Consider the following 25,389-nt stretch of genomic DNA (forward strand, 5'->3'; position numbering starts at 1 on the left):
ACACTAACTTGTAACATCACCAACTGCTTTTCCTCTAGGTTAGGTGTACTGGATCATGACGTGCTGCAAAGGGATGCGAGTTCAGATTGAGTTTGGGATACCCGTTGGCATGAAAGGGAGCGTTTACTGTTCCCGATGATCACGCTCACACATATGAATTCATCAATCTGTTACCCAGTAAACACATGGGTACAGAGGTTTTCCTCTCAAATGCAGCACCGAGGGAAGTGTTAGCAGCAGGCGTGAGCTGACACAGGCCAGATGCCCTGATCTCCGGATGCCCCTCAACAAGGGACAGCAGCCTGACTTCATCATCGGCCACTTACCCACCCTCGTACCAGAGCACAGCGGTCCCCGACCGCAGACGTCACATCACCTGACGCATTCTGCTTTATACGAACATGTTATACCCAAGAGGACAAATGTATACGACCTGCTTTTGCCTTCAGAGGTCACGGTTTGGGGACACGCCCACACTGCCATCTGGACAGCTGCAGTGCAGGCGTGTCTGGTTTCAACGCTCCCTTCACCCCATCTCTAATAAGCACGCAGAAGTTAATCCCCTTTCCCCATCTTTTTGTGAGTCTGAGCTTGACGTGTTTTTTAATGAATGATTTTGACGACTCTAGTGCTTTGAGAACTTCAAATTACAATGTCACCTCACTTGTGTTTCTCTCATCTCACCAGTGACTGCTTCATAGGTACATTCTCTTTGCTGGGTACCTTTAACGATTTAGGTATTGTTAAATACCTTAATATAATGACTTAGGTATTGTTAAATACCTAAATATAATGACTTAGGTATTGTTAAATACCTAAATATAATGACATAGGTATTGTTAAATACCTAAATATAATTATTTAGGTATTAAATAAATTTGGTGTTCCGGGTTTATTTCATCTTAGCATTCTGAAAGTAAGAGTCTCAATGACAAGATGTCAAGACTACCCAGATGAATTGTGTAATAAATGTGAAAAAAGTTGTAAAGAGCCCACAAAGAAAATAAAGAATACATGGTATCACTAAATCTGCAGACTTGGCCCCACAACAAATCCACTACTAAGGTGAGTTGATGTGGTGATGGGGTGTGGTGCTGGGAGGGATCTGTGCTGTGTGGAAGAAAAGCTTACTTTAACTTAGTTAAATTTCATTCTTTTGAGCTGATCATGACATGTTACAGTGCCTGCTTCTAAGTTGCAGACAGACATCAGGAGATAAATGAAATTTTCTAAGATAATCAGAGTGAGAATGGCTTTTCCCTTCACCATGTGGCAAATAAGGGGCCAGGGGAGAATTCTCATGGTGGAAACCACTTTACATCATAAACAGAACACAGAGAAACCATTACAGGTAACTGTCACAATGCTCTTTTCCAATTATGCCCAAACCTCAAAAGGTTTATTTCATTCACTAGCTATTTTCAGAAAGACAGGACCAGAGTGATACACAAGTTTATTAACACAGTCTGCATTGTGAACAGTACCTCCTGGAGTTATATGAAATGGAAAACCTGCACGAAGAGCTTCTTCAAAATGCAGATTGAAATGCAAATCCAACTGTTAGAGAAAATACAGCTGTGTAGCCTTATGGCAATTATTTCCCTTCGAATGAGGTTTGCGTGTCAGCAGGAGAGAAAGACTGGGTGAGAGAGGATGTCTGATAAATGACAGGGGAGTGCGCTCTACACCAGCCTAACAGTCTACTTCCACCTAATTTATTAGGCTTCATGAGGTTGTACCTGAAGCACCTCTGTTTTAATCTTAGAAAAGCTGATTTTCAATTTGGCATGGTGTTTGTGATACGAACTGGTGTGGAGCCTTTGAAGAGCTTCTCTGGGGTGATTCTGACTCCTGAGATGGGAAATCTTGTCTACGGGTGACAGACTGCACGAATTATAATAAAAACAGCAGAACATTGAATAAGAGTATTTTAATTGCGCAGCACAAGTTTTTAAACTGAGAGTACAGGGAAGTACAGTACATCATTCCTTTCTTTCTTCATTCAGTAATGGGCTACCTTTTTCTTGTCTGTACACATTTAACATAAATAACAACGCTTTCTTGTAAGGCGTTCAGCTAACCCAGAGGCAGCATAAAGACCTCATAAACATTTTGGTTTCTATCAGTGAAGAAACTCTAGTAATAACTGCAAGACCACCAGCATATGGAGCAGATGGTAATGATCTCCAGAGCCACTTACGTTTGCAGCAAAACAAAACAAAAAACACAAAGAACTCTGTTATAATTTCTACTGAATTATTAAAACACAAAGAGAAAACACTGATGTTGAGTGTGAGAAATCTTGACAGATGTCGGTCTTTGCCCCGTGGACCAGTAACTGATACTCAAAATTTGGTCAACCGTTCATCATTTAACACGTCACAGAAAACAAATGTTACACTCAAATTATTAACTCAAGAACATTTAATAAAGGGACTATTTACAGATTTGTGTTCACAATTAAGAAAACCAACCAGGGACGGTGAAGCCCCCAGAAGCAGTTAACACCCTTACATCTGATGAGCAGGGAGCTGCAGCCATCTGGGTGTCTGTAGGCCAGCAGGAGGGAGGGAGGGCTGACACATACCTCCCTGTGTGAACCTGAGCAGAAACCCTAGGAAGCAGTCGTGCACTCCCTCTGGGCATGCAGAGCAGAAAAAGGAGAATGGGTGTGGAGACGTGCACAGATCCATAACACAGACAGCTTCCATCGTGCAGTTGCTACAAACACAAGTCATCCCGAGCCCCTGTCTCAGACGACACAGTCTGTTCAACTATTTTTAAAGATTCACACTTAAGTGCTATCGTAGTCATACACTTTACTTCTAAATAGATCATAACCCCAAGTATGTTGTCATTACTTTGGTTTTAAGCAGTCCATTACCTTTTTGAAAGATTTTAAAATGAGAAAAAAAACTTTCATATTCACCCACACATTCACCATTTCCAGAGTGTTCTTTTCTTGCTGCCCCCAAACTTCCTTCAATGTTTCCTTAAGGCAGGAACTCTCTCTGATTTTGTTTCTTTGAAGTCTTTTTTGCTTTCACTTTTGAAAGATGTTTTTGACAGGCAACCGAACTCCAGGTTGCAGGGGTTTCTTTTTTATCTTTCATAATTTAATGATGTCACTCTGCTGTCTTCTAGTTTGCATAGTTCCTGACCAGAAGTATGTTGTTATTCTTTGTTCTGTGAACGTGTTGTGTCTTTTCCTCCAGGCGTTTTACAATCGTTCTCTTTAACACTGGTTTTCACCAATTTGACGATGATGTCCATTGGTATCTTTATGTTTCTTACGTGTTGGGTTCTTTGAGCTTATTGAATATGTGGAGTTATACTTTTCATCACATGTGGATATTTTTCAGCCATCGTTTATCCAAATCCTTTTTCTCCCTCCTCTCTTTCTGGACCTCCCATTCCATGTATGTTACACCACAGTAATTAATTCCCTGTTCTCCTTTCCCCCCAGTCTTTTCCTCTCTGTGTGTATCATTCATCTGGATAATTTTTATACTTACTGTACAAATTCATTGATTCTTTTCCTTCTTCTATGTCTAATATGTTCTTAATTCCATCCAGTTTTTTGTTTTTAATTTACAGATGTTGTTTTCATCCTGAGAAGTTCCATTTGAGCTTTTAAAAATATATCTTCCACTTTATGTTTCGTCAAATTCATGTTTTCCTCTACTTTATACTTACAATAGCTATTTGAACATCCTTGTCTACTAATTCCAATCACTTCAGTCTTTTCTCTTTCTACTGCCTGATTTTCCTCCTGGTTACAAGTCATATGTTCCTGCTCCTTGGCATGCCAGGTAAGTGTTTGGATGCCAGTCACTGTGGATCCAGAGTAGCTTTTAATCTAGGGTTAGTTACCCTCCCCATCAAGACAATACTGTTCTGGGAACTCTCTTGATGCCCACGTGCTTTCGTGTGGCTGGTGGGAACGTGAACCGTCCCCGCCTGCGCTGAGTTTCAGGGCTTGCCCAGCTCACTGCTCCCCAGTGCCGCTCTCATGGTCTCAGCTTCCTTCCACACATGTGTGAATCAGCACTAAAGCCCACAGACTCAAGGGGGGACTCACTGCGGATTTCTGCAGGCCCTCTCTGGGAAGCTTCTTCCAGAAGCTTTTCCCTGCAAATTCTAGCCACCAGGGCTCCCCAGACGCCAACTCGGCAACTCTCTTCAGTCCAGCAGGACCACATTCATTCCCCTCCCTGACCTGCAGCCTGGACGCTGCCCCCAGGGTCTAGGCTGGGCAGTCGTGGGGCTCTCCTCACCTTGTCCACCTCCTGCCAGGGATCACAAACCTGTGTTTGACATATGTCTAAAAACCACTATTTCATAAATGGTACGGTTTCTAGCTGCTTAAGGCAGGAGAGTTTATCTGGTTCTTCCTATAGCACCATAGCAGAAAGGAGAAGTCTTCACACATAAAACACAGCTACCACTTTAAAATGCCTATTTTCTCATAATAATTTATATACAATGAACACATCTTCCTTTTAGAATTATTTTAATAGGATCATGTTTATCAAATTCTTCAAATTATTAGGACTACTTCTCTGCATGAGACCTCTAATATATAATACTCAGTATTTCCTTTGTGCATGTATTCTCTAGTGTACTCTGAGTTACCCTTTCCCGGTGAAATCTTTCACTTACTTGTTATGACAATTGAGTTTTTCTCCTGTTTAGGTCTTCTAAATATTTAATAGGCTGTCACTTTTGACTGAAAGGTCTGTACTTAACACAATACTGAGAAGACTTCCACACTGAGGAGCCATCAATATGTAATAAGTCTTGTTTTCTGGGAGAAGGTTTTCCTATATTGCCTACTTAAAAAAAAGTTCTCTTTCTGAATTCTGTATGGTGAGACAGTCACTGCAGTGACAGGGTTTCTCTCCTGTACGTGTCCTCAGAGTGTGAGGGGCCTGACACCTGATGGCGGACTCCCCATACTCACCGCACTCGCCCCATGTCTACAGCATATGACTTCTCTGATGTATCAGGAGCTGTGCCTTCCTGTGGAAGGCTGTCCCACATTCACTGCATCTATAGCATTTATCTCCTGTATGGATCCTCTGATGCCTCATAAGGTGCGACTTTCTAGTGAAAGATTTCCCACATTCCCCACATTTATAGGGTCTCTCTCCTGTATGAATCCTCTGATGTATAATGAGCTGTGCCTTCTCAAAGAAAGCTTTTGTACAATCACTGCATCCATAGGTCTTCTCTCCTGTATGATTTCTCTGATGCTTAATGAGCTGTACTTTCTGAACAAATGCCTTCCCACACTCACTGCATTCATAGGGTTTCTCCCCTGTATGAATTCTCTGATGCCTAAGAAGCTGTGGCTTCCAGGCAAAAGCTTTCCTACACTCACTACATTCGAAGGGTTTCTCTCCAGTGTGGGTTCTCTGATGGTGAATGAGGCTTGACTTCTCACTGAAGGCTTTCCCACACTCGCTGCACTCATAGGGTTTCTCCCCTGTGTGTGTCCTCTGATGAGATACCAGGCTGGACTTTTGGGTGAAGGCTTTCCCACAGGCACCACATTCGTAAGGTTTCTCTCCGGTGTGAGTTCTCTGATGTGTCAGGAGCTGTGACTTCCCAAAGAAGGTTTTTCCACATTCAACACATCCATAGGGTTTTTCTCCTAAATGAGCTTTCTGATGTCTAATTAGTTCTGACTTCTTAAAGAAGGCTTCTTCACAGTTCCTGCACTGATAGTTCTTCTCTCCTGTGTGAGTCATTTGATGTTTGACAAGTTGCGGTTTTCTGATGAAGGCTTCACCACATTCACTGCATTCATAGGGCTTCTCTCCTGTGTGGATCCTCTGATGCCTAATGAGGAGTGAGTTCCTGCTGAAGGCTTTTTTACACTCACTACATGCATACGGTTTCTTCCCTGTATGAACCCTCTGATGAGTAATAAGCTGTGACTTCCAAAAGAAGGCTTTTCCGCAATCATTACATTTGTAGGGCTTCTCCCCTGTGTGTGTCCTCTGATGAGTAATGAGCCTTATTTTCTGGGAGAAGGCCTTCCCACAGTCACTGCAGCCATAGGGCTTCTCTACTGTGTGGGTTCTCTGATGTCTTTGAAGCTGTGACTTCCTGCTAAAGGACTTCCCACAGTCATTGCAGCCATAGGGCTTCTCTCCCGTATGAGTTCTCTGATGTAAAACGAGCAGTGACTTCCTGCTGAAAGCTTTTTGACATTCACCACACCCGTATGGCTTTTCTCCTGAATGAGTCCTTTGATGAATAGTGAGTAATGACTTCTGGGAGAAGGCTTTTCCACAGTCACGGCATCCGTAGGGCTTCTCTCCTGTATGAGTTCTCTGATGTATAATGAGCTGTGACTTTTTGTTAAAAACCTTACCACATTCCATGCATAAACAGACTCCTGTATGTGCTATTTGGTTTGTAATGAGCCCTGGCTCTTTACTGCTGACTTTTCTACATTTACTGCAATCAGAGTATTTTATTCCACCACAGGTTTTGTCAGGCTTGATACAGAATAATAATTTCTTATTAAGCTCATCAAGTTTTTTTCTTTCACAGTTACTTTTTGGAATAAGAAAATCAAAAGGATGTTTCAAACTTTTTTCACCTGTGCCACATTTATGGGATCTCATTCCTAAATGATCAAAGTTAATGCCTGAATGAAACATTTTCCCAAAGACGTCATATTCATGGCCTCTCTCCATACTTTTAAGCTTGTCTTGAGTATCCTGGTGCCACATTTTGAGATTATTATCTAGCCAGACTTCTTCTAAAAAGGAAAAAATGAACCATACTGTGTAAATTTCCCCAATGATTATGCTTATTGAATAAGTCTTCTGAAATGGAGCCTAATATCCCAGTCCATCAAAAAAAAAAAAAAAATCTCCCAAATACAATGTCTACTTATTAGGCATTGAAAATTTTAATAGAAATGAAAACAGATCTTGAAATTACAAATGTTTATAAACACAACTTTCAAATAAGGGAAGATGAAATATACTCAAGTGATCATGATGAGGTAAAAGAGACAAGCAATTTCTGATCAAATACTGGGGTGGTTAACGCACTCATTCCACAATAACCTACTGATTATCTACTGTGTGCCCAGACGCTGTGAGTAGCAGAAATCAGGGAGGAAGGCAGGTAAGTACCCCATCAGAGAAGGCTGAGAATCACAGTACACAGAAGAGCAAGATTAGTACACAGTGCTGAACGTCAGACAGGAAGAAACACTGAATATGATGTACAGCAAATGCAGGATATCAACTTCACGTCTGAAAGGTGAGGTACGTTAGTTTGCTGTACTATTGGTACATTAAAAAAACATTCTCATTCAAGATCCTCACCCGAATCACTGATATCAGTAATTTCACCATCATGAGAGTTACTTTTTGGAATTATCCGAGAGTTCTCCAGAGCTCAGCATCAACACTTGTATTTAGGTTTTTGACATTTTAGTTGAATCGATCATCTATATATTGCATCTGTATATGATGGAAATTATTCTAAACCACAAGTATTCTTTGCATAATATTAAGACAGATTTTTTTTTTACCCTGTAAGTACAATTATTTGTGATCTCCACAATATGACCATTTATTGAGTATTTTAAAACGATCTTTTAAAGGTTTGTTTAGTTCACTATATTCTTTACTAGGAATTGTGAGGTAATACTCTCAAGATGAAAGATATGGCAAGATCTCAGATATAAAGCTATCACTCCTTTTCTGCAGGATAATTTTTTTTGGGGGGAAAAAAGCCATATCTAACTCTCAGACATACCAGAATTTCAGAGGAAGAACCAACTAGAGCCCGATACGGAGGAGAACAAAGGATTCAACGTTCCAAGCTTCAGTGAGTGTGGATGATAATGCTATTCATGGGTATTTTAAAGACTAGAGAGAGAAGTTAGGGGGTTAAAAGCAAAGTCGTCTGTAGACACAGAAGTGTGAGATCCACCTGAATAGTTTATAAAAAATTGTTTTAGGAAATGTTAAAGAAAAATTACAAATTTTAATTCAAATCAAATCAGGAAATAAGACTAAGATATATATCCAAATTAATAAGTTAAATGATATAAAACAATATTGAAGTTAAACTGTACCAAAAAATCTTTAAGAAATTTAAAAAAAGTCTTGTCACTTTGGCAAACACCTGGACTGGGTTTCTCTGGTGCCACCTCAAGTGCGGGTACACGTGTGTTTCCCCGTCTCTGTTTCCATTACACTCCGGTCCTTTCTGCCTTCATTTCACCCTATTTTCAATTGATATTCCCACTTCTAGGCTTGCTCCCTCCCAACTCTAGTCTCCACACAGCAACACGTAATATTTAGAAAATGTACTCAGGCCTTTTAACCCTTTGCTTAGAAACCTTTGATAAACCCAGACGTTTATCACGGCTTCCGCACCCCTGCGTGCCGGCTCCTTCCAGCCCCCCACTCCCTCTCACAACACTGGGCTCCTCCCTGTCCCACTGACTCCAAAGGCCTTTTCCTGCTGTAGGCCCTTTGCATGTGCTCTCCCTGCCCAGCTTCCAGCATGCCTGGCTCACATAATTTTAAGGGCACACTAACAAACACCCTGTTTATTCCCTTCACAGCATTTATCAAATAGGTAATCACCTTGCTTCTGTCTCTCGCACTAGAATGTAAACCCTGAGGGCAGGGAACAGGTTTGTGTTTTTCACTGAGGTACCCCCACTACATAGCGCATAACTAGCCCTCAATACATGTAGGATAAATACTCTTCACTTGTCATTAAACGTCTAAAGCAATTCCTTTCTATATAGTTAATCTTGACAATTAACTTTGCATTTTGACACAAATACTTCATGTTCAAACACTGAATTAATTTTATATTTTCTTCTAAATTAAAATTCTCTGGTCCTGCAAGGTTATTTCATGACTCATATTTTATCTCAACTCCTCTCATTCTACAAAATAGCAGTGGTTCTAAATTAACGGGGGAACATAAAGTCTATCTTGACAGCTTTTCTAAACTACACATACCCAGCCCTAATAATCCATGTGAATGGTGCCTAGACATCTGTAATTTGAAATATTTCCTAAGGTAAGCTGAAACACTTACTTAGACGAAAACCTTTGTACTAAAGAAATATTTGATAAATAAGAAAGTTCCTGCCTTACCTGGCCTCACCACAACCAATTAATGAAGTATTTAGTAATTACACAGCATAAATTCCATAGAGAACAGAGAAGAGTAAGTTACTCACCATCTTTCTATGTGGGAAAAAACCTGAAGACCTAATTGGTTAAGGAATTACAGATAATATGTGATCACACCCGGGTTCCTACAATACTGCTCAGTGGGTAGAGATTTCAGAAAAGGCTGGGAGTCAGGGAACACTCCCCGGAGGTGGAAAAAGAGCTTAAAGTGAAGAGGGGGAGGGTGTCTAAATGGGAAAGTGTAGGACAACCAAAGGCCCACATGCAGAGAAACAAATGTGAAAGACACGAGGAAAGAACTACTTTGAGTGGCGTCAACCAGGACCTCTGGGCACGGGAAAAACTGCAGAGATAAGATGCTGCCACACTGTGAGGGTCTTCAACACAAATGGCATTAAAGTACCACAGAGCAGGTCTTAAACCCAGCAGACTATTTGAAGGGAAAAATGAGAAGCTTTAGAAGCTGAATACCAAAGGCACCAGAAAGAAGCCCTGGACGCTGACCCTGAAGTTCTTATCTGCAGGGAGGCCGGAAGAGTGCTTAAGGCGTTAGACTTTTCTCCTGTATCCATGAACTCACCTTCTACTCTACGTGGGTTTGAAATAGAAATCTGACCAATTAGGGAGAGAAAAGAAAAATAATAAAGGGAACTCAAAGGTAATCAGTGTCACCTCAAACAGGAAAAAACTATGAACTCTTAAAGAGGAGGAAGGAAGCCCACCTGTACAGGTGGGACTGGGGAAGCTAGCAGAAGGGGCGTATCCACGAAGGCAGGTCCTAAATGACTGTGCTGCCGGCTATGGAAGACGGGGCACACTTCATCACCAGCTCCACCAAAGGGGACGCATCCTGATGTGGAGACCAGGACGGAGAGCACATGAAAAGTCAGGAAGGACTCGTGTCACTAGTCCTGAGTCAACCCTAAGGACGGAGGAACTTTAAACACGGTTTTACAGATAACATTTCAAAAGTACCAACCTGTCATCAAAACCCGAGACCTAACTTTCACTATCTGCCATATACCTGATTATTTCTCACCTGGAAAGTTCTGACTTAGGATTTCTTCACCTAATATCCATGGCTCTTCTTGCTCCAGTTTGAAAATCGCCTCAGGTTTGATCATTTGATAACCTGTCAATTGGAAACACAGAGAGTCCCAACTGCTTGGGCTGAGGGACCCTTAAATATAAAGAAGATTTCACTACAGAGACTAAAAAACAAAACAAGCAAATAAAAGCCTTTCAATTGGGTGTAGAAATCAAAAAATCTTTTGACATCTGAAACTTAAACCCCAAATCCATAACATCTTAGGGGTCCCACAGTTGCTGGGTGCGCCCTGTGTCACACAAGAATGTTCTTACCCAAGAAAACTAGATTGCTATAGTTCTCCAACATCACATCCCTGTGCAGGGTCTTCTGAGTAGGATTGAGCAGCTGCCACTCCTCCAACGTGAAGTCCACAGCCACATCCTCAAATGATATCTAAAAAAGCATAATCCCTGTTAAATCGGAAGTCATTCTCTTTGTTGAATACAGGCTTTCTTCTCTACAGTGACAGGCGGCCTCCGAGATGGCCCCATGATCTCCAACTCCTGGGATTCATGCTTTCGTTTAATCCCCACCATCCTGACTGTGGGCTGGACTTACTGACTCACTTCCACCGAATGGAACAGGGTAGAAGTGCTGGATCAGGTGTAAGAGAATGTGACTTCCACGTTGGGAACCCTCTCCTGCTCTCCCTGGGCCACATGGCGAGGCAGCCCTGTGCACAAGCCCACGTGGCAAAGACCCGAGGCCTGCCAACACCCACGTGAGGGAGCTTGGAGCAGGTCACCTCCCTACCGCCCGTGAGATGACCACAGCCCTTCTCAACATCCTGATGACAGGGTCGCGTGAGACCCTCCACCAGAATCAAATGGGTGAGCAGTTGTCAGACTCCTAACTCACAGAAACTGAGATACATGTTTGTGTTTTCAGCCACTGAGGTTTGGGGTAATTTGTTACATAGCAATGGATAAGTAATATAATATCCTAGTTGCGCATTATACTTTGAGAGGAAAACAAAAATGTTATTAAAATATTCATCATTATGAATTAATTCACCTAGCCACCCATCGAATAAGAAGTTGGAATAGGCTGTCTCTAAATAAGCAGTGTTTCTCAAAGAAGGTGCCACTGGTATCTGGGCAAAGGACAGGACGCCATAGAGACCAATACCGTCCCAGGCTGGGCCCACGTTACGTGTGCTGCCGTGTCATCAGAAGGTGCCGAAACAGCGTGGAAAGCTGTCCTGCCTTCCAGACGCTGGACAAGGCCCAAAACACTGCTCAGGGACAGGCTCCCGTGCCAGGGGGCCAGGACTCTGTCAACACGCGGATCCCACTGGTCCTCTGGTCCCAACCAGAGGGTTTCACTGGACCCTGACACTTTCTTGGGGTCTGGTCTGGCCATCCTCATGGGCTCCCCAGGCACGGGTCACACTCTCCAGGCCCTACCTGACCACATTTACTTCCTGTTCGAATTCACTGCATCTGATAACAGCCCCATAGCTGCAGAGGGGCTGAGTGAGCGTTTTAATGGACAGTTCTAGGACAGGCTTAAGGGGCTGACAGGGGGGCTCACGGTGACCCCAGCCTGGAGCACAGAGCTCAGAAGGGAGCGGCCCTTCTCACCACGCCGGGGCTCGGCCACGCTGTCCCCAGTCACAGCCCCCCTCTCACAGTCACTGACTGTCATGCCCTGCGGGAGACCCCGCAGGAGCCGCCACCCCTACGACCCCGTCCCGAAGACTCAGTGAGTGCCAGATCCCGTACAACCACTTTCAAATCTTTTAAAAACTCAGGAGTTTCTGGAACCAATTCTTAAACACGCTCTGTCTCTCTGGTTAAATTATGTAAAAATATCTGTCCCTCTGTATAGGGACAAAGTGTCTTTCCAGACAAAGGGTCTGGATGAAAACAGAGATGATTTCTTTTAAAGTTTTGATTACTAAATGGGACACACTGATGATGACCAGAGAGAAAAGAATATAAAGCCCAGCACCAGGGGAGGCACAGGGGAGGGAGAAAGATATTAACGACCTTTGTGTTTTAGACCTGCTCCTCAAAGCTTTCCTTCCTCCTGGAAAAAAAACAAGAAACAAAAGAAAATGACTCCCTGTGCTTCTCTCCACGCCCGTGACCGCTCTGGGTGTAGACTGACGCCTTCCTGCTCGACGGGGCTGCCGGCCAGCGGCACAGGGCGCCTCGGCCCCCGTGCTTCCCACGCAACAGCCCCGATGCTGTCTGCACCCCGCGAGGTGGCAGCGCCTGGACAGACAAAATGGCCTGGAACCCAGCGCCCCAGGCAGCCCCTCGAAAACCAAGGACTGAAGTAAATTATTCAGACTGGGCAACGGAAAGCCACGCTGGGGCCCCGTTAGCCTAACTGCCTGATGAAAGCATGTGCTGCTTGGAGGCCCTGGGATTGTGCTCCTGGTGTGCACACCCAGCCGTGTGACCCCGCTGTCTGAGCCCTGGCAGGCGTTCAGGCCAGCCTCCGCCTGCTGCCAGAGCTGCGCTATGCGAACCACTGCCTTGTGCCAGGTCACAAAGGTTCACACGGCCACTTGAGAAGCCTCCTGATGGGCTGACACATGCCTTCCTGATTGGGAAACGGCTGAGACCACATGCAGGCTGGGAGGCTGCCCCGGATGAACTCCCTGGTTCCTGTCTCGGCCCCTCTAGGTCCGACCTGCTCAGGTCCATGATGGGGTTGCCTGTTTCTCACTCAGGTCCTGAAAAATCAAGCAGGTGGGCTGAGGAGTCTGGCTCCTGGTTAAAAACCTACGTGTGAATCCTCAGATCCAAACACAGGCAGGCCCAGAGGGCTACCCCGCAGGCCTCCTGGGGGACACTGCCCCCACCCCTGCCCCCAGACCTGGGGCGCAGCCTGCGTGCCATGGCCTCCAAGGGGCCGGTGAGGATCTCGGGTGCCCTGCGTCTCTGCCCGAGGCCTTTTTTTTTTTTTTTTTTAACATCTTTATTGGAGTATAATTGCTTTACAATGGTGTGTTAGTTTCTGCTTTATAACAAAGTCAATCAGTTATACATATACATATGTTCCCATATCTCTTCCCTCTTGCATCTCCCTCCCTCCAACCCTCCCTATCCCACCACTCTAGGTGGTCACAAAGCACAGAGCTGACCTCCCTGTGCTATGCGGCTGCTTCCCACTAGCTATCTATTTTACGTTTGGTAGTGTATATATGTCCATGCCACTCTCTCACCTTGTCACAGCTTACCCTTCCCCCTCCCCATATCCTCAAGTCCATTCTCTAGTAGGTCTGTGTCTTATTCCCGCCTTGCCACTAGGTTCATGACCTTTTTTTTTTTTTTCCCTTAGATTCCATATATATGTGTTAGCATACTGTATTTGTTTTTCTCTTTCTGACTTACTTCACTCTGTATGACAGACTCTAACTCCATCCACCTCACTACAAATAACTCAATTTCGTTTCTTTTTATGGCTGAGTAATATTCCACTGTATATATGTGCCACATCTTCTTTATCCATTCATCCGATGATGGACACTTAGGTTGCTTCCATGTCCTGGCTATTGTAAATAGAGCTGCAATGAACATTTTGGTACATGACTCTTTTTGAATTATGGTTTTCTCAGGGTATATGCCCAGTAGTGGGATTGCTGAATCATATGACAGTTCTATTTTTAGTTTTTTAAGGAACCTCCATACTGTTCTCCATAATGGCTGTATCAATTTACATTCCCACCAACAGTGCAAGAGGGTTCCCTTTTCTCCACACCCTTTCCAGCATTTATTGTTTCTAGATTTTTTGATGATGGCCATTCTGACCGGTGTGAGATGATATCTCATTGTAGTTTTGATTTGCATTTCTCTAATGATTAATGATGTTGAGCATTCTTTCATGTGTTTGTTGGCAATCTGTATATCTTCTTTGGAGAAATGTCTATTTAGGTCTTCTGCCCATTTTTGGATTGGGTTGTTTGTTTTTTTGTTATTGAGCTGCATGAGCTGCTTGTAAATTTTGGAGATTAATCCTCTGTCAGTTGCTTCATTTGCAAATATTTTCTCCCATTCTGAGGGTTGTCTTTTGGTCTTGTTTATGGTTTCCTTTGCTGTGCAAAAGCTTTTAAGTTTCATTAGGTCCCATTTGTTTATTTTTGTTTTTTATTTCCATTTATCTAGGAGCTGGGTCAAAAAGGATCTTGCTGTGATTTATGTCATAGAGTGTTCTGCCTATGTTTTCCTCTAAGAGTTTGATAGTGTCTGGCCTTACATTTAGGTCTTTAATCCATTTTGAGTTTGTTTTTGTGTATGGTGTTAAAGAGTTTTCTAATTTCATACTTTTACATGTACCTGTCCAGTTTTCCCAGCACCACTTATTGAAGAGGCTGTCTTTCCTCCACTGTATATGCTTGCCTCCTTTATCAAAGATAAGGTGACCATATGTGCGTGGGTTTATCTCTGGGCTTTCTATCCTGTTCCATTGATCTATGTTTCTGTTTTTGTGCCAGTACCATACTTGCCTGAGGCCTTTGGCAGAAGCCTTTCTCAGGTGCCTCTCTAAGACCCCCTTGTGGGAGGGGGAACCTGAAGACACTGTCCGCACTCTGACCCGGTACCCTGTACTTTCCACTCCCTCCTCCTCTTCCCCTCCTCCTGGCCCCCAAGTCCATAAATCTGCCGGAGCCTTTTGTTCGGGGCTCCCTGGGCAGCGAACACACCTGACACGTGGCCAGGGCGTTGTTCACTCCTCAGGAAAAGGAAATGGGGAGTTGGCGCCTTTTGCGGCATCCGGCTCTCGCTCGTGCCATCACTCTCGGCTACTGTCACCCTGGCTGCTGCTGTCACCAGCTACTCTGACACCTGGCAGCTCGGCCCTCTCAGCTCTGCTGAGCTCCTGGCACAGAACACAGCAGCAAAGGGGAAAAGCTACAGTGCTATGCGTTGCTTTAAACAACAGGATTTTTAAAACAAAGAAAGGAACAGAGGGAGGAAAAGAGGGAGGAGGTCAGCTAGGTGGATGGGAATTGTTTTGAAAGGTGAAGAGAGGGATTCCCCTCGTGGCAGAGTGGCTAAGAATCCGCCCGCCAATGCAGGGGACACGGGTTTGAGCCCTGGTCTGGGAAGATCCTATACGCCGCGGAGCAGCTAAGCCCGTACACCACAACTACTGAGCCTGTGCTCTAGAGCCCACGAGTCGCACCTACCGAGCCCGTGTGCCACAACTATTGAAGCCCGCGTGCCTAGAGCCCATGCTCCGCAACAAGAGAAGCCACTGCAATGAGAAGCCCGCGCACCGCAACGAAGAGTAGCCCCCGCTCACTGCAACTAGAGAAAGCCTGCGTGCAGCAACGAACACCCAATGCAGCCAAAAAATTAATTAATTCATTAAAGAAAAAAAAAGAAGAAAGGTGAAGGGATACCGCAGTCGTTTCTTGAGTCAATAAAGTCGGGGTGGGCTTCCCTGGTGGCACAGTGGTTGAGAATCTGCCTGCCAATGCAGGGGACACGGGTTCGAGCCCTGGCCTAGGAGGATCCCACATGCCGCGGAGCAACTGGGCCCGTGAGCCACAATTACTGAGCCTGCGCGTCTGGAGCCTGTGCTCCGCAACAAAAGAGGCTGCGATAGTGATAGGTCTGCGCACCGCGATGAAGAGTGGCCCCCGCTTGCCACAACTAGAGAAAGCCCTCGCACAGAAAGGAAGACCTAACACGCCATAAATAAATTAATTAATTTAAAAAAATAAAAAATAAAGTCGGGGTGGTAGGGGGAGTGATGAATTAGGAGGTTGGGACTAGCAGATGTAAACTGTTATATATAGAATGGATAAACAACAAGGCCCTACTGTAGAGCACAGGGAACTATATCTAATCTCCTGGGATAAACCGTAATGGAAAAGAATATGAAAGACAATGTATGTATATATGTGTATATATATATATATACATATATATATATAACTGAACCACTTTGCTGTACAGCAGAAACTAACACAACATTGTAAATCAACTATACATCAAAAAAAAAAAAAAAAAAAAGGTCAGGAAAAGGAACTGAAGGCAGATACCCTCCCGTGCAGCTTTTGCCAGCATAAGCAAAAACAGTTCTACCTAAAATGTATCGAAATTCCAACTGAGAAAATATATATGGGGCCATTTGAAGGTTTTGTAACAACCAGTTGTGCCAGATGATTCAGGTTTCTTCCCTAAACCCAGAGCTCAGGTGGCACGTGGACCCAGGCCTGCTGCCCGTCGCTGTGCTCCTTACACCCACGCCCACCTAGGACCTGCGAAGAACAGCCTCAGAAATGTGTTCATCCGTTACAGGATGTCACCTGCCACGTCATCTACATCAACAGCTAGCAAAACGCTTTCTTTACAGGTAACCATCAGGAGATGTTTGCTTCCACCGAGCAAATGGTCTGCTTTTTGACAGAGGAAACCACGCAACTCTTCCTGTTTCTCTTTCTGTGGCGGCTTCTGGGAACATCTGAGGAAGCTTGCGGGTCAACTCCAACAGTGCAGGGCCTTAATTGTCTTACGTCTATGCCCCATCTTCAAGACTTTTGTACGATTCTATGATCCACCTTGTACTTCTTTTGACATCTTCCTTCCCAAGGTTATATTTTCTCTGGTTATAAGTTAAATGTATTTAGACCTTTCCTGTTGTAGAGACGCCTGTGAGCCTCATCACACCCACAGATAAAACTGCTAGAGGACAAATAACTCACCTGTGACTTGATCATTCTCCCCCGTTCCTGGGAAATCTGCTCTGCTCTGTCCTGATGCTCTGGAAAAAGGCCTCTGGTCAAAGGTCTGTGGACTGGGAATGCACCCCAAGTCCTGAGGCCTCTTCTTTCTTATTTCACATGAGTTTTCGTGCTCCTGAGAGCCATGGCCTGGAGGTGCAGTGGGAATTTTATTTTAGATGATGTAATTCATTTGGGGACCTCAATCTTGGTTCTCTATAGCTGGGAACTCAGACAAGCTATTTGCTAGCACTAAGAAACAGGATAGAAAGTGAGCTACTGGCATGTGTCAGCCGAGCCGACCGCAGCCAGGCCAGGCCTGCACCACACCCTGGGCTCTGCAGCCTGGCTCCCACCTGGGAATGCCCGACGGGAGCCACCTGCCTCGCTGGTTCAACCAAAGACCCCAGGGGAGCCCCACCACCTCAAAGCACTCTGCAGAGACGGCAACAAAGTCTGGAAATACAGTCTTGGCTCACTCACCCTGCAGCACCTATTCCCAGGGGCACTTAGATGAAACCACTGGCACAGGTACTACAGAATAAAACGCCACTCACTTCTAGGCGGGACAGGGAACGGGAAATGGCCTGGGGTGCTGGCTCTCTACTCCAAAATCAGCCCTGGAGCAAAAGGAAAGCATAGATCAGAGGAACTAAAAGAAATGGCCAGAAGAAGAGGAGAGACCCCGGGGGAGACGGAGGCCGCGGTGAAGCTGACGTTCAGCTGTGGGTTTCCGGCTGAGCCGGCCCCGCTACAGCCCAGAGCAGACGCAGCGAGAAGAGAGGCCTAAGGAAATCTTTTCCATTCTTTCTTTCTCAGCTCACATTGGCGCAAATACTGCCTTCCCTTCCCTCGGAAATCAGCAGAACAGCCTAGGCCACCGTAGAAGGCAGATCAAAATCCCTGCTGAGTTTAGGAATCACAGAAACGGCAAGGGCCCAGCTGCCTTCAGGCACTTACTTGTCTCCCACCGCCCCATGGACCCCAAGGAAACTGCTCCACACCTGCTTCTTCCTAAGGGTCTCTGCTCCCTGATCGGAAGAGCTGCTCAGACAAATGGTGGGTACGGGGCTATCCAGTGGCTCTAAGGTCCACACTGCTGGCCCTGGGGTGCCTTCCCTCCCCTTTGCTTCGAAGGCCTGGCCTCAGCCCTTCCCTAATGCAATTATCAGAGCAGGAGAGCAGATAACACCTCTAGGGGGATACAGCTCAGAGCCTGTGAGGGCAAATACAAATTAAAAAGAAAAAGACTCCCCAGAACCTTATTCAAAGACTATTTACTGTAGAAAATCTGTAATTACAAAATCTTTCTCTGCCCCTTTGGGATGTATGTAAATCTTTCCTAAAACTAAGTTTAACAACTCAAGAATGCCTTTCTTAAGGACCTGGGAGCCGTCTCTGAATCACCCAGGAAGGGACACCTCTCTCTCCGGGTGTCTGCAAGGACAGGAGCCTAACCAGCCTGACTTTGGCACCCGGCTCCAAACTGTAAAATTACCCCCATCATAAAGGTAGGACAAGTGTATTTTTCCTTTGCATGAAGGCAAGCAGCTAACACAGTAGCCACCCCAACTACCGGGCAGGTTTAGGATGGACTACATGTGACAAATGATCACTTACCTTGAGACCGTGTGTATAACGGGTTGTACCTGCCCGGCTACAGAAAAGGGCATGATCTCTTCCTGTCTCTCGCAATGTCTTTAGCAGACTGCCTGAGGTGGGCATCAAATTCTGGTTCAATTTTTATTCAATAATAAAACCATTCTAAGGGACTTCCCTGGCGGTCCAGTGGTTAAGACTCCATGCTTTCACTCCAGGGGGCACGGGTTCGATCCCTGGTCAGGGAACTAAGAACCTGCATGCCACGCGTGCAGCCAAAAAAATTTTTTTTAATTAAAAAAAAAAATTTAAAAACAACAACCACCTATTCTTTCTCTTCTACTTTTGTGGAGAAGTCTTCTGGATTGGCAGAGACTGGTTGAAATTATTTCCCCAATGAGCCAAATAACCAAACAAACGAGTACAACCACTACTTTAAAAACTTTTTAAAAGATCACAAACTGTATTACAGAGATCATCTGAGGCAGAATTATCGGAACAGATGGACCAAGAGTTAAGATCAGCACAATCACAAAAAACACGACGTCTTCATGCACACAAATACTTACACTTTCAATTTCTCCACCGCTCACGAACCAGGTCACTTACACCGGCCGGATACCGGATCAGGGCCAAGGACTCCACGGGCTCACAGCTGGGTCACACAGGGATGTGGCCTCTTTCGTAAGGGTACACCTGAAAGGAAATATCCAAAAATTCAGTTGCCGGTAAGCCTGGGGGCACGAGGGACAAACTCCACCTCCCCCCCGAGATCCGTCCAGCGCCGCGGTCCACACCTGCGGCCCCTCGTGCTCCCGGCTTGGTCCCACAGGCTGACAGGCTGAGAGGAGGACCGACATGGTGGATGGTCAGCGGGCACCTTTCCGCAAAGTAAGCTGAGCAAGGAGAGAACATAATAGCTACAGGAGATCTAGAGCAGGAGCCCCCTGTTCTAACAAAGAATGGGGGGAGAGGAGGGCGGTATCCTCAGGGTCCCAGCGGAACAGAGATGGGCAGACTCGCCCTCCACAAATGAGGGAAGAAAGTTATGCCTTGGCGTTAGCAGACTGCCAGGTTTTGCCCCCGGGCAGCTAACAAGAGTGGAGAGAACACTGGCCCCTTCGAGGCCCCTCCTGCCCGCCCCTAGAGCTGGGCTGAGGGCTGGAATCAGACCACCTGCTCGGGAGCCCCACACCCACGGTCAGCAAGGGAAAGAGGAAAGGAAACCCAGGAATGCTGCTCAACGCCAGCCGGACCACGGACCAGCTCCTGGCACCGTCTCTCGAGGGCCTTAAACGTTTCCCTCTTTGTCCTTTAGCGAATCGAGGGAGGACACGGGCCAGGGAGGGAGGGCAGGTGCCAATGTTACCCAGGTGCTGAGGATCCTGTGGAGAGTCAAGAACCAGCCCATCTAGACAGACAGACTGGATTTTGAAATTTGACCTGAAACAGTGGCAGAGGGCAGAGCGAGGGCGTCCAGGGCAGGAAGAACTCTACAACTGGGAACGGAGAAGGATGGCATGCGTTCTGCCCACGCATGGGGGGCAGCAGACACAAAGGTCAGATTCCCTGAGTGAAACCGGACTCTCCCGAGACCAGAGTGAAGAGTGTGGTGCATGAGAACAGGTCTCTCACGAAAAACGTCCTGGGAGAGCAGAGAGCGACACCCAAAGGAGAAGCGCCTCTTCCCGAGACGCGCAGGGAGCTCCCTGGGGCTCCTGGGCACGGGCAGGTCCCGATGGTCTAGAAGGCCCAGTGAAAAGAGAGCCCAGAGCCACTGCTTTCCAAACCTGAGGCCCCCTGAGACACAGGCCCACCTGCCCTGGAAGCTTCTATCTCATCTGGACCCCTTTTGGGTTGATGCACAGGAGACCTTCTGTAGCTTCTCCTCTGGAAAAGGGGACGTGCCAACTGTACTAACACCCCGAACAGTCACCCTGGTTCCTCCCCCAGGACCCCAACATACTCCTGCACTGTGCTCTCACATCCACGTCAGATCCCACTCACACACTAATGCAGACCTAGACACACACTCACAGTCTCATTTACGGGCCAGGAAAGCAGCAATTTGCTGAAGGCCTCTTACTACCAGGCCCTGTTCCGGGCACGTGGGAGAGACCGCTAAACAGGACAGACAGTCCCTGCCCTCTAGGATGGGAAACAGACACACAAGTAAGTAAAATAATTTCAGACTGTGAGAGTGCTCAGAAGAAACTTCAGATGTGCCAGAGTGGGTGGGTGGAGGGCACTCCTTGCAGATGACTTTTAGCCGAGCCCTGAGGAGGAGGGGCCCGGCAAGGAGCATCCGACACAAAGGGCTGGAGCAAGGGGGAGGACTCCTAGCCAGTGGGGTCTCTGAGCACTTTTAAACAAGGAAATATTCAAGTAAAAGGAGCCATCACTGACCGACACAGCCACATACACGCTGGGTGAGAGGGGCCAAAGAACAAAGGACAACATGGTTACTGAACAGAAGTCACGACGTGAGTCTCTCCTGAGCCAACGCAGGACTCACCCAAACCCCAAAACACCACCCTTACAGGCCCCGCAATCACCAACACCCAAAGCCCCTCAAATTCGATTCCAAAGACCGCCTCAATCACACTGACTGACCCCCTGAGAACCCCCAGCCCCCAGATCACTGGACACACGAGTCTCCAGGCCACACAACCATTGACTCCATAAACCCCATGTGCCCAATGCCCCCCAGGGGGTCTGGGCCGTCAATTACACACACTGTGAGTCCCCATCGGCTCCTCTAGCAAGGCCCCCCCATCACCAACCACCAGTGACAAAACCAATCCACAGAAGTGCGTGAATCAATGAACCCCAAAGTCTCTCCACAGCCAAACCCCGATCAGACACCCACAGAACCCCTGACTCCCAGTCACGGCGGGCTCTCCGTCACTCAGCCCTGCACACCAGCCACAGGCCTCCCTACGGACCACCTGGTTGATTACGACCCCAGAGCCCTCTGACCTCCACAGGCTTCTCAATGCCAAGGCCAAGAAACCCCATCACTGGCTCCTCCAAACCCCACTCAATAACCTCCACAGTCTATCCACTGACTAGACACTGAGTCAGTGGAACCCCAAGTGCTGAGTCCCAAAGGACCCCCAGAGAACTCCAATCCCTCCCTCTCGCGGTGCCCACCCACTCACCTTCACAGAGCCTGTCACCACCCGCCCCCTGAACCAGGCCTCACCACACGGGGCTGCCAGCCACTCACCTCCAGATACCCACTCTCCAGTCCACGCCGAGCTCACCCACCACTCAGACGCCCCCAGAGCTCATCACCCTGCGAGGGCCCCCAGCTCTGCACAAACACCCCCGGCCCCTCCAACGGCGCCAATTACCACCCCCACATCACCCTCACAGCCCCCAACAGGCCATCCGTCAACCTGTGTGCAGACCCCTGCCACTGGCACGCGGCCTCCGACCTGATGCCTCAGCCACAAGATCCCCAAACACGAGCCCAGACCACTCACCAGCACGGGCCGCCCCGGTCACTGCCCTCCACCGAAAAAGCTACCATTGAACTGTCAAGTCAAACCAAACGCAGACGTAGCAAAGAAATGTTTTACTCCGAGGATTTATTCTAGGGGGGGAGGGGTGCTGAAAGAGGAAGGACGCTGCGGCCCTAAGAGGCACAGCACCTCTGCAGAGTGTGGAGAAGCTGGATCAAAGGGCAGGGGACCAGACAGCAGACGAGAGGACATCTCACCGGAGCTCGGCCAGTTCTGGGCGCGGTGGCGGGCTGCACGCTGCTCAAGCTTACGGCCCAGAGTTCAGGGAACTGCGGGAAGGAGAGAAGCTGAACCAAAGTTTGGTTTCTAAGCGTTCTAATCAGTGAGAACAAACGGTTCAGCTAATCATTGATGAGGCAAAAGATGAAAGGGGCTGTGTCATATTTACCTATGGCCTTGTCACAGGTAAACAAGGGCATCATGTGGGAAGGGGGTCCTTTGCAGCCAGCTGTTTCCCGGAACCCGAGAGAGGGGGGGATCTTCCCAGGAGCACACGGCTCAGGTACAGTCCAACACTGCAGCAACCAGCGGCCCTTCCTGCCGACGAAATCCTCAGTGCAACCACTCTGGGCCCTCTACGTGCCCCCCACGCGCCCACAGAGCCTCGTCGCTCATCCCTTCGCGCCCAGTCGCCAAGCCAAAGGCACGCAAATCGTGGATGGCTAGAGCCTTAACTGTTGCTGCACACAAACCCTAACCCACATCCCCAGCGCACACGCCGGCCCCGCACAGCCCTCCACTCACTCCCGAGGGGAGCCTCCGGGTTCCCTCACACCCAGGGCCTGCTGCCTCCAGCCCCCGAGGCTAAGGTTCCCCCAGAGGCCCCTCCCAGAGGCCCCCACCGTCCACTTAATTCCCTCCGCACAACCACTCACCCCTCCCTGGCCCCGAATTACTGATTTTCACAGACATTCCACCACCTCTCCCGCCAAGGGTCCCCAGCTTCATCAGCCCCACCGTCTCCCCGCACAGCCCCTCCTCTCCCACCACCACGGGAGGCCCTGCCCTGCGCCCCAAATCTCCCTCCTGCTTCCCACATCACTGCCGCCCACACCCGCCCCTCCAGACCCCTGTCCCCCAAACGTTTCCCCACCGTCGCGCTCCCTCCCGCCTCCCCGCTGCCCGGCCGCCCCGCGGCCCCCGCGGCCCCTCCCCTCTGCCGCCCCACGCCCCTCCCCCACAGCGCCCCCCGACCTGGATCGGAATCGGCGCCTGCGCGGCAGGGCCGTCCTCCCGCGCCTTTCCCGCACCCGGCTCCGAGCCGGTTCGTGCGCACGCCGGTGTGGCCCCGAGCCGGTCCGCGCCGTGGTCACCGCGGCCCCGGTCGGACGCGGAGGCCACCGCCAGCCCGCAGCCCCGCCGTCCCGTCTCCGCCCCCCACACCCTTACCCCTTTGGCCCACGGCGCCGAGGCAGACACGGCCCGGCCGCGGAAGTGTCCGCGCAGAACTACATTTCCCGGAGCCCCGTTCGCTTTAGAACTACATTTCCCAGAGGCCTCCGCGGCGCGCCTCCCTGATGGACAGGGGTGAGGTTTCCTGGTGCCAAGCTCTTTGCGGCTGCCTGGGGCTCCCGGTTCAGACGGTGGGATGTAGCCTGCGCTCCCCAACCCCCCCCGCAATGTGCTCACCATCCCTTCCAGTTTTGATCATAGAGCAAAGTAATTTATAAAATCAAATTAGTAGTATAGGTACGTTTTATCCAGTCCAACAGTACTAACAAAAAGAATGAAAATAAATGAAATGAGGGATTTGGGGAGAAATAAAATGTAATTATGGGAAGAGAAGTAAATTAAAGAATATAAAAGCAGAATATAAAAGGAATTAAAATAGAAAAAACTAAACTTGATAAATCCAATTTTTTAAATAAAATATAAAATCATACTAGAGATTTTTATCAAAAAGTGAGAAGAAACAGCAAAAACAATTGGTAATGAAAAAAGAAAATTAGCCAAAAAGAACAAATTAAAATATTTGTGAAAGAATATTTTGCTCAATTATATGTAATCTAGGAACTATGTTAATAAATTTAGAACTTAATGAAGTACGTGATATAAAGGAATAGTTAGGTAATTAACTTAAGAAAATAATATCTTTTTAGACCTAAAGTGATGGTTAAAAATGTTTTTAGGGGGCTTCCCTGGTGGTGCAGTGGTTAAGAATCGCCTGCCAATGCAGGGGACACAGGTTCGAGCCCTGATCCAGGAGGATCCACCATGCTGTGGAGCAACTAAGCCCGTGTGCCACGACTACTGAGTCTGCGCTCTGGAGCCTGCGAACCACAACTACTGAAGCCCGCGGGCCTAGAGCCTATGCTCCACAACAAGAGAAGCCACCACAATGAGAAGCCTGCGCACCGCAATGAAGAGTAGCCCCTGCTCACCGCAACTAGAGAAAGCCTGCGTGCAGCAACGAAGACCCAATGCAGCCAAAAATAAATAAATGAATAAATAAATTTATAAAAAATTAAAAAATGAATTTGGAGGCTTTGCGATATGACCTGAGCAAATTGAAAGTGTGTATAGTGCTTCCTCATGCTGTGACAACAAACCGACAACAAACATCATTCTCAATGGTGAAAAACTGAAAGCATTTCCTCTAAGATCAGGGACAAGGATGTCCACTCTCACCACTATTATTTAACATAGCTTTGGAAGTCCTAGCCATGGCAATCAGAGAAGAAAAGGAAATAAAAGGAATACAAATTGGAAAAGAAGAAGTAAAACTGTCACTGTTTGCAGATGACATGATACTGTACATAGAGAATCCTAAAAATGTCACCAGAAAACTACTAGAGCTAATCAATGAATTTGGTAAAGTTGCAGGATACAAGATTAATGCACAGAAATCTTTTGCATTCCTATACACTAACAACAAATGATCAGAAAGAGAAATTAAGGAAACAATCCCATTCACCACTGCAACAAAAAGAATAAAATACCCAGGAATAAACCTACCTAAGGAGGTAAAAGACCTGTACTCAGAAAACTATACATCACTGATGAAAGAAATCAAAGATGACACAAACAGATGGAGAGATAAACCATGTTCTTGGATTGAAAGAAGCAATATTGTGAAAATTACTATACTACCTAAAGCAATCTACAGATTCAATGCAATCCCTATAAAATTACCAATGGTATTTTTTACAGAACTAGGACAAAAAATCTTAAAATTTGTATGAAGACACAAAAGACCCCGAATAGCCAAAGCAGTCTTGAGGGAAAAAAACGGAGCTGAAGGAATCAGACTCCCTGACTTCAGACTATACTACAAAGCTACAGTAATCAAGACAATAT

At 47.0% G+C, this 25,389-nt stretch overlaps 1 protein-coding gene and 1 long non-coding RNA gene across 19 annotated transcripts; one reads left to right on the plus strand and one right to left on the minus strand.

Annotated features, from left to right (window-relative positions):
* Positions 1–1,915: 1,915 nt before the first annotated feature.
* On the minus strand, positions 1,916–23,578 carry ZNF605 (zinc finger protein 605). 18 transcript variants are annotated; one of them, XM_082355385.1, is made up of 9 exons: positions 23,482–23,573; positions 22,481–22,629; positions 19,363–19,461; positions 19,175–19,261; positions 17,524–17,586; positions 16,949–17,007; positions 10,554–10,674; positions 10,231–10,371; positions 1,916–6,775 (listed from the first exon to the last, which is right to left on the minus strand). In XM_082355385.1, exons 6-9 carry the CDS (start codon positions 16,961–16,963, stop codon positions 4,980–4,982), a joined length of 2,073 nt encoding a protein of 690 aa, XP_082211511.1. In that variant the 5' UTR covers positions 16,964–17,007; positions 17,524–17,586; positions 19,175–19,261; positions 19,363–19,461; positions 22,481–22,629; positions 23,482–23,573; the 3' UTR covers positions 1,916–4,979. The 18 variants fall into 18 exon arrangements, with proteins under 18 accessions (XP_082211511.1, XP_082211510.1, XP_082211526.1 ...); XM_082355384.1 differs by having other exon boundaries at positions 19,135–19,261; XM_082355400.1 differs by having other exon boundaries at positions 16,949–17,116; positions 23,482–23,572.
* A 40-nt stretch (positions 23,579–23,618) lies between these two features.
* On the plus strand, positions 23,619–24,529 carry LOC309611231. The gene is made up of 2 exons (XR_014234410.1): positions 23,619–23,781; positions 24,222–24,529. It is a non-coding gene; the product is annotated as an uncharacterized lncRNA (long non-coding RNA).
* The last annotated feature ends 860 nt before the right edge of the window (positions 24,530–25,389 follow it).

Source organism: Balaenoptera borealis, assembly GCF_965194805.1.
Source record: "Balaenoptera borealis genome assembly, chromosome: 14".
Lineage (NCBI taxonomy): Eukaryota > Metazoa > Chordata > Mammalia > Artiodactyla > Balaenopteridae > Balaenoptera > Balaenoptera borealis.

What these genes read in the sequence shown, in the direction of transcription:
- ZNF605 (XM_082355395.1), bottom strand. An exon ending in TAGCAATCTAGTTTTCTTGG is followed by an intron (nt 10,372 to 10,553) that starts GTAAGAACATTC and finishes TTTATATTTAAG; the next exon opens with GGTCCCTCAGCCCAAGCAGT. An exon ending in CCTAAGTCAGAACTTTCCAG is followed by an intron (nt 6,776 to 10,230) that starts GTGAGAAATAAT and finishes TTTCCTTTTTAG; the next exon opens with AAGAAGTCTGGCTAGATAAT.